This window comes from Cinclus cinclus, chromosome 20 (assembly GCF_963662255.1).
Source record: "Cinclus cinclus chromosome 20, bCinCin1.1, whole genome shotgun sequence".
Classification (NCBI taxonomy): domain Eukaryota; kingdom Metazoa; phylum Chordata; class Aves; order Passeriformes; family Cinclidae; genus Cinclus; species Cinclus cinclus.
The window spans coordinates 5636551-5645547 of record NC_085065.1 but is presented as its reverse complement, the minus strand read 5'-3'; the positions used below and the strand labels follow the sequence as shown (position 1 = coordinate 5645547).

Below are 8997 nucleotides of genomic sequence, written 5' to 3'. Positions count from 1 at the left end.
ACAGGTTGTAACTTTTATGAGGACAACTGGTCTGGAAAAATAATCTCAGAGGCACATCTGGGTAGAGTAAAGCCGCTGCTACACCAGCTTCCAACAGGAACTGTGAAATGGGAATTTGCTGAAACATTTTAACATCTTATTTTCATTCACAAAGTCACCCAAGAGAAATCAAGCAGCTGATGTCACCAGTGAAGAGCCAAATGATTTTGCTTCTAATAATAAAATACAAAATCCAAGTGGTTTTGCTTCTAATTCCTCCTCTCCGCATCCAAAGCTACCAACTCACCAGAAGTTTGTCCACTCACACACACAAACACCCCAGTTTTTGAACTGATTTCTCTTTACTTCACAGTCTTGGCAAAACAAATCTGCATTCAAAAGTCATTTCACATTAATATATTAATCAAATGCTTTCAAAATAAATATTTTTTTTAAATAACCATTTCTTTACATCATCGCAGTAGCAATTCTAGAAAAGTCAGTGCACAAACAGTAGCAATTTCATTAATCAGCTAAACTCAAAGAAAAAGAAAACAAGAGGTGGACCTTTTTTCTCTCCGAGCAGGGTGCATGCAGCAAGTCTCAGCAGTTCCCTAGCACAGGATCTTCTGTCACACTTTGCTGGGAAGGATTCTCTCTCTCAGCTGTCAGAAGACAGTGAAGTGTGACTTGTGCAAAGCTTTGTACAAAGCCAAAGTTTCCCAGCCCAGATTCTGATCAGTCCTGCAGAGGTTCTGCACTGGAGTTGTTGCTAAGGAGACCAAGGAATCAATGAGGAGTCTGCATTCAGGTGATTGGGAATTCACAGCTGGACCAGGAACACAGACAGCAATAAACAACACTTTGTACCTTACAGCTTATTCCAGTGTTTTGCATATTCTCTCAAGTGCTTCCAGGGCAGAAGTAAAGCAACTGCTTTCTGCCCTTCAGCTGTTAATTCACCAGGTAAATCACAGCAGGAAGATGCTTCACTGGCCAAAAGGTGTAACTTGTGTTACAACAAAGGAAAAACAAAAGTGCATTATAGACTATGAGGTGAATGTTCAGGACTTAGTGAACTCACATATCTAACTGGAAAATAGAGACTGCAGAAATATTAGTGTTCCCATGGGATCTAAACTGGTCAGATGCTACTGGAGAAGAGCAGCATGTCTGAGGAAGGGAAGTTGGTCAGCATTGTCACACATGGTAAGCAGCAGGGAAATTTGAAGGGCTAACAGATTATTTGCTATGACTGTCAGGAATGACTTAGATTAAAAAAAAAAACCCAAGGAAGTTGAATATGTATCTGAAAAATATCACAGGTGTGTATTTCCTTTGAGATCCCAAAGATTGCCTTTGAAGTCCTTTCTCAAGAGCAAAGAGTTGGATCTGACACTCTGGATTAAAAAGAGTAAGCAGAGGCATCCCTGTGTCCAGAGGTGCTCTTGGATGTACACTAAGGTAAATTCAAGACACCTCCCACCCCCAAGAGCTTTGTTTCCATGTCATGATCATGTTAATTAGCAGTTTAGAGCAGATGCTGACTCTAAAGAGGTATAATTTAAGTATCAAAAGAAACAGAGCTAAGGGAATCAGTCACAGGCAAAGAGAACCCCCAGGTGTAGCAATGCTGTGCACAGGGAGGAGGGAATGTTGCAGGACAGCAACACCTCAGAGCTCCACAGGTGATCCAGGCTGCCAAAATCCTTCCCCTTGCTCTGCAGAGACCTACTCCTAAAGCCCCTGAAAACAGTGCACCTTGGGAGAAGACTCTACTCCTCAGTGCTATGGACTGTGCCCCAGAATTCTGCCAAAATGGAAAAAAAGAAAGCAATGAGTCGTGGAGAAGTTCTGTGTCAGCTTATTGGTTTTTCTTGTCCTCTGGTGGGAAGTATGGAGGAGGGGGTGGCTGGTCCTGCAATAAAGATGACAAAAGAACATCAGTGTATGGCTGAGAATGAAATATTAAACTGAAAGCCCCCAAAAAACCCAAGACACCAACATCAGTTCAGATCAACTTTGCTGTGCCATTGACAGAAGATCTGCCAGACACACACTTGGGCTCCCCTGGTAGCCCAGAGCAGCAGGGACTCACCGTGGGCATGTAGACATTGTGGGGGTTGCCTGGGCTGTAGTAAGCACTGGCAGCAGCTTCAGCAGCCTTGGCTTCAGCTGTCACAGGGAGAGAAGTGACAGGTTAGGAGCACACAGAGAACTGTGACAACAGAACAAGAACTCCTGGCCTTCAAGAGTTACTAACAGAGCACCCTGTGACCAGTGCTCAAGTTGCAAAATAGCTACAACAAACAACTGAGCATTATCTCTTTCAGTTACCACAGAATTGTCAATTCCCAGGGAAACAGAGGAAGACCGAGTTTGGAAATGTCACCTGGGACTTGTATGTCATGCACAAAAAATGGTTCCTCTTGCCTTGCCTTAATACAGACAATGCCCTTTATAAACCATCCTTCCTGGGAGTGAAATCAACAGGCAAAACAAAAAAATCAGCACAAGTTTACAGCAGCTCAGGGGATTCCTGTATTAAAGATGGTAATTTATGAGGATAATCCATATCCTTCATGTATAGAACACAAAAATCTTGTACAACCCTCTGGAGCAGTGCCACTTTCCAAATAATAGTTCAAAGATGAATGGTTGTTTATTCAAACCGAAGAGGAAAGTTAAATCCTTATCCAAACAGATATTCTTATCTGCAAGAGATCTATGGCTGTGCCCAACCACAATAGCTCTTTTTTCATTTTAATAAATCCCAAATGAGTGAATAATGAGGCTGATATTTCCCTAGCCCCTTTCCATCATCTCTTCCCCTGTTACATATCATTTCATCAAAAATAATCACATTAAGAGTGAAACAGGGGAAGGGGAAGCAAATATCAGCAAAGCCACAATTGTGAACTAAAATGGACCACAAACACATTTCACCATCAGTTTCCTTGAATTCATCCATTAGGGCAAGACTACCATCACAGGAGAGTCACAAACTCTATTTTTTTGTCAAAAAAAAGAATAATTCCATGTGTAAAATACCCATTAATGATGTCTACCCTGGAGAGAATCAGGCTGGAGGTCCAGAACTGAGCTGGATATACAAAGCTGGAGATTAGGGGAGCTCCCTAATCCCCTTTCTAAACAAATTTCAACTTATAAGTGGAGCTTCAAAGTCCCCCAAAGACAAGAAACAAAGTCTGTTTCATTCCTAAGAAAGTTGTTGTGAGTTCATTCACCTGGACATGCTCCTTACCTGCAGGAGTGGAGGGCAGGTCTGGGCCACTGACAGGGGGTTCCATGGGCCCTGGGTATGGTGGGGGTGGAAGCTGCATGTAGCCCATGTTTCCATCTGCTGCAGGAGGACCAGGATAAAAGTCTGTCAGGAAAGAACATCACACAGCAAGAGATTTAAGTCCTCTGGGTGGAGTTAGCAATCAAAAGAAGCCAAAGCAAACATAACTGAACCCAGGAACAAAAGCTACACAAGTCATTACTAAAACACTGTATAAAATCTGTGTTTCTTGCCCTTTTTACCTATTTTAACTCTTACTCACTGGAATAATCCCTAGCCTCACTTCCCAGGCTTACCTGGTGGAGGAGGTGGGTATGGATAGCCCCCGTTAGCTGCAGGTGGTGCAAAAGCATAGGATCCATTTGGCATGTAGGAATAGCCATAAGCTCCACTGGGTATTTCACCTCTGGAAACTGGAAAAGCAAAGACAAGACCTCATCAGAACATCAAGCCTGCCTCAAATGCAGGTCAAGGACTCCAACAAACTTAGAGAGTTCCTTAGCAGAAAAACAAGTGTCATCCCAATAATCTGCTGCTTGTTGGATGTGAAAAAAGTACTTTTTAAAGCAAGCTTCAGGCAAGGACTCCTGAAACCACAGAACACTGGCAGACACCCCCAGACTTCCATACCTTGTGATGCCACCTGCAGCATCCGCTGCCCAAATTCAATTGCACCCCCAGCTGAAAAGGTCATCTTGAATGTGGCAGATCCTTCCCAGCCACCTGAGGGAGGAAAAGACAGCACTAAGGAGCAAGGAGAAGCCATTTCCATGCTATTTAGGTTACATGCTGCATCTACAGATGCTCTGTATATAATTCTTTAAAGAGCTTATCCCTAAAATCCAAAATAAAAATAAAAAAAGCAGAGGAAGTGGCAGAATTATGGTTATCATCAGAAAAATTCACACTGGGGTATTGTCAGGTCAAGAGACACCTGAAGCAGAAACAGCCATGAGGGAGAGCTTCAAAAGCTTTCTGGAGTTGTGGCTGTTGCCACAGTAGCTGTCACAGGCCAAGCTATCAGGAGTGCTGGATTTACTCTTGCTTTGGGTAAGATTAGTGCAGAAGACAGGGATTTTGTTAATTCCATTTGCTAAAAAGCCTTCGCAATTACACCTAACTGTCAGCTCCAAATTAGTTTGGGAGTCTGAGTGCCCGACAAAGCAAAGAGCTTAATGAAAAACATGGTGCACATAAATTGATTAGAGCCCATGGAAAATATTTCAAGTCAGGATAAAAATAATTAAAAAACAAATAAATTAGTGACATCTCACATTACAGTATAAAAAAGAAAAACATGCACAGTCCAGAGTCCCAAGAAAACATCAAAGCAGAAGCTGTGCTGAAGCAGAAACAAGTAGATTAAAGAATCTTTTAAGCTAAACCAGAGTCTCATGGCTGTTAAGACAACAACATCATTAAAAGAGATGGTCTCTGGGGGAAATTCACAAAGATTTAACTAAGGCCTTTTGCCTTTCACACAGTTTAGTCTGTTGTTAATGGTCAGGCTCCCTCTCATGCTGGATAGTCCCACTCAGCTCCCATGAAGAAGCTACAATGCTGATTTCAGAATCCAGTTGAAGGCTCTTACACCCTGTGCTGTGATTTCTGCGTCATAACTACTAGACTGAATCAAGCTGAGGATGAAAGTTTGCTGAACTCTGTGCCTTTGGTAAAAAAAAAAAACAAACAAAACAATCAAAACCAAAATTATTCTTGAAAATGTCTGCCACAGCCTTCTCATTGAGTCTAATGTGAAACAGCTCCTTAGATTTCCTCTCAAGACAGTCCATTCCCTTCCAAGTGCCATTTTCACTGCCAGGATCCACTGCAGCAATAGCACACCTGTCCTTGAACTGCACAAGAAACACAGTGGAGAAAGTGCTCTGGGGATCTGCACCTGAACCCAAACAGAGCCAAAAAAGATCTGAGTTTTTGGCACAGGAGAACCTGGATGCAGGTGGGATAGGTGATCCCGAGTGTCCAAAGCAAAATTACATCCTCATTCTTGTTGACTCTACTCTGATGTTTCTATTTGCTGAGATCATTTGTTTGATTGAACTTCATATTTTGCAGAGGGCAGGAATGAGATGGGCTGCAGAACACATCTGCTCATTGTAACTAAACAGGGAGCAGGTAAGGGGGATGGTTTTAGCTGCCAATGAAAGCAAACGTTTTCACACTCCTGTGAAAACCCATTTGGACAGTGTCAAGGTTTGGTTAGCCAGGATTTTGCTATGAATTGAGCAGCTGAACTGAGACACAGAACACCCACTATGCGATACCTACCTCCTGCCTCTGCTTTCACTGTGCCCTTGATGTAATTTGCTCCAAACACTGGCTGCTTAATCTCACAATCCTTCAACAAGTAAAAGGGCATCACAAATGACTGCATAGCATCCTTCCCCTTTGACACAAAGATAACCTGAAAATAACATAACAAGAGCTATTCAAAACAACCAGGAAATGCAGCCCTGATTTATTATATGAACAGACTTCTACATGGACTGAAACTCCCTCCCACATCACCAGTTCTGCAAGCCAAAGGCTACACACAACAGCCACAGAGGTAAACAAAATCCTCAAGGTACTAAAGCCTTCCAGGAAGTCTCTTGCTCAGATAATGCTCCACCCAGCTTTCAGAGAATCTGTTGCTCACACAGCTATGATTTAGTAGCTGTGCTGTTGCATTCAGCATTTCCAGACCACTGCCAATTTCCAGTCTGATGGACCAAACAGCTGCCTGTACAAGAACTAATCAGATTTATTAACTATTGACAAACAGATGGGATATGCCATGAATTCATAATGCTTCCCCCAAAGGGAGAGGATGAGCCACACTTCAAGCAGGAGTAGATTATCCTGACTTTCATGCATTGAGGACATTTAAATACAGACTCCAGGGCTGTTATCTCCTTAGACAAGATAAAGAATTTCACCACTTACCCGGTAGGGAGTCAGGAAAACACTCCCTTTCTTGGTCCCCTTGAAGGCCTCTGGCATTGGCTCCAGATCACTGAAGGTAATTTCTATGTGGTCATAGGTCATCAAAACACTGCAAACAGTGACAGAAGAGACATGAGTTACAGCTCCAGGTAGAAGTGCAGCAGGCACAGAAGTTTACTGACCTACCAAAACCACCTGTAACCTCAGAATTGATGGAGATGCTGACCAGATAAAATCAGTTCTGGTTTGCCTATTTTGTTGCTGCTGTTGGCAGCAGCAACTGAAGTGGCACTGGCTGCTGGTTCCCCTCCCAGAGTGCTGACACAGCTGCTGCTGCTGCTGTCTGCACAACCAGGCAGCAAACCTGGTCACTGATCGAAATCTCAAGACTTTTTTGTTTGTTTGTTTTTAATTGCTTTGCATTTTTGCTGGATCAGTTCCCTAATTCAGTTGTCCCCAAGTAACATGACACAGGAGGGACTGCAGGAGAAGAAACTGCTCAGGCTGGCTTATGCAACACGGCTGTTGAAGGTCTCACCACAGCTCAAGCACCTCTCACACAAAAATGTGATGCAGAGCAACTCCTGTTCATTGCCACAAGACTTCATTAACTCCTGTTGCCAGCACTGATTCCTTAATTCTCAATTACAAACTGACCTGATTAAAACCTTTGCATGGGCACAACAGGAAACTTGTATTGACATTACAGCACCCACATTAGGGACCTTAATCCCTAAAGCTGCAGAAATCTCCACCGTCTCTATCTTTGGCAGCTGACGCGTTTCCATCCTCAGTCATTTGCCAGTAAATACCTGTCCCTCCAGGAACAGCTCTGTTCAGGCTGCAGCATTTCAGCTGGATCACCCCAGGGACAGGCAGGCTGACAGCTGGGAACAGCAACACCTTCAGCTGCTGCAGTTCTCTCAGGGAATGCAAATGTAAGTACCCGAGTTATTGTTACTAAAGCCTGCTAAGAAAGGCTACATCCCAAGTGAAGTCAGGTGCAGAATTTCTACACCAATGTTTAAGTGCCCTGTGGAAAGAAGCGCTGGAGGATGAAGCACTTTTTGTCCCCGAAGCAGATGACTGCCACGTCAGAACCACGCTGGCAGACGGCGGGTGCGGACAGCAAAGGGCAGCAGACAGAGGCGGCTCTGTGCAGGCTTGCCGTTTCCATGGTTATATCCCAGCACCTTTTTCCAACACTTCTGATCCCTCCCGCACACACAGAAAGGGGGCTGTATTCCAGGAACCCGGAAAACCACAGTGGGCAGCCTTTGAGCTGAGGCACCATGAAGGTGCAGTATCCCCGAGGGGAGAGGCCTGGGTACAGGTGGTATCACCTGGGCGAGAACTGAGCTCTACCAGCCCTTCCTGAGCCCGCGGGGGACAGGCAGGGGACAGGCTGGATGCTGAGGGAACAGTGCAGGGGGGGTGCAAGGCCCGCGGCTGAAGCCCAGCAGACTTACCCCGGCACAGACCCTGGGACAGGGAGATACGAACAGGCCCTAAAGCCCTAGGGAAATGAGGGGAGAACGAGCAACCGAGAGGGTTAAACCACCCCCTTTACCCGCCGCGCCCCCCATGGCCCACACAACCGCTCCCCCTGAGGGGGAAGGCAGGAGGAGGGCGGGAGGAGAAGGCAACTCGCCACTATCCCCCGGCTCCCGAGGCCGGAGGAGGGGAGAAGGGGATAGCACCTCACTTCTCGCTGTTGTTAACGATGACGCCGCCGCCCTCCGAGTGGTTCTTGTTAAGCGCCATCGCCGCCGCCTCCGCCTCACAGCATCGAGCCCTCTCTGCGCCTGCGCGGGAAAAGGCTGTTACCGTCAATGGGACCGAGGGGCATGCTGGGAGTTGTAGTCATCTCAATGGAGCGGGTCACCTCTGTTTCTCCGCGCGGTGCATGCTGGGAGGTGTAGTTCACGTCATCCCACGTTAGCACCGTGCCATTTGCCCCGCGGTGTTTTCCGGGAGCTGTAGTCCGTCCATGCATGGGTATTAATGCCCTTCGAGTCGCCCACGCGGTGCATGCTGGGAGTTGTAGGCCGGCCGCCATGATAGCCCCCTTCTCCGCCTCAGGGCCTGGCACCATGTCTCTCTATAATTTTGCTGTTCGGTGGAGTAAAATAAAAATAGTCTCGGATATCTGGCGGTTCTGTACACGAAATGAGGTTTAGCCTCTTAAACAGCGAAGATGCTTCATTTCCAACGATTTTTTAAATTCCCACTTGATGCCCGTTTTCTGTCTCGCACACTTGCAAGGAGATTTTTGATCCTGTTATTAGCTGCTTTCAGCGATGGAGTCAAGCACATCTGAAAAATTACCCCTTTATATTGAAGTGTGTTAAACTAGAAGGACTAATCGGTTGCCCTGTAAAAAAGCCAGGACCTTGTCTGTGTGTCTCTCTGTCAGGAGTCTGGGAGTGAGAAAATAGCAGTGGCATCCTGTGGATCTGCAGGAAGGGTTTAAACTCTTGCCTCCAGGTGTGAAAGTAGGAGGAATTAAAAAAAAAATTAATGATTGCATAACTTCATTAAAAATAGGAGCCCTGCAAAACTAATCGCTGTTTGAAGGGCTCCTTCAGATCATTACAGCTGTATATCAATAATATACAAATAAGAGCATGTATTACCCTCTATTATATCTTTTTAGATGGATCTGAGCTACTGCTTGGATTTGCAGCCCAGTCCTGTCCGGGAGCCTGAGAACCAGATGTGGGTAGGCATGGAAAGCAGAAAAACATAATGGAAACCAGATTTAAATA

At 45.2% G+C, this 8997-nt stretch overlaps 1 protein-coding gene across 7 annotated transcripts; it reads right to left on the bottom strand.

Annotated features, from left to right (window-relative positions):
• Positions 1-321: 321 nt before the first annotated feature.
• WBP2 (WW domain binding protein 2) lies at positions 322-7999 on the bottom strand. 7 transcript variants are annotated; one of them, XR_009933841.1, is made up of 9 exons: positions 7935-7999; positions 6230-6338; positions 5573-5708; positions 3914-4006; positions 3580-3696; positions 3245-3367; positions 2078-2154; positions 850-1897; positions 322-751 (listed from the first exon to the last, which is right to left on the bottom strand). XR_009933841.1 is itself a non-coding variant. In XM_062506185.1 (9 exons), exons 2-9 carry the CDS (start codon positions 7077-7079, stop codon positions 1844-1846), a joined length of 747 nt encoding a protein of 248 aa, XP_062362169.1. In that variant the 5' UTR covers positions 7080-7151; positions 7935-7955; the 3' UTR covers positions 322-1843. The 7 variants fall into 7 exon arrangements, 6 of the variants coding, with proteins under 6 accessions (XP_062362169.1, XP_062362170.1, XP_062362168.1 ...); XM_062506185.1 differs by adding an exon at positions 7042-7151 and having other exon boundaries at positions 322-1897; positions 7935-7955; XM_062506186.1 differs by adding an exon at positions 7042-7116 and having other exon boundaries at positions 322-1897; positions 7930-7951.
• Between the last annotated feature and the right edge of the window lie 998 nt (positions 8000-8997).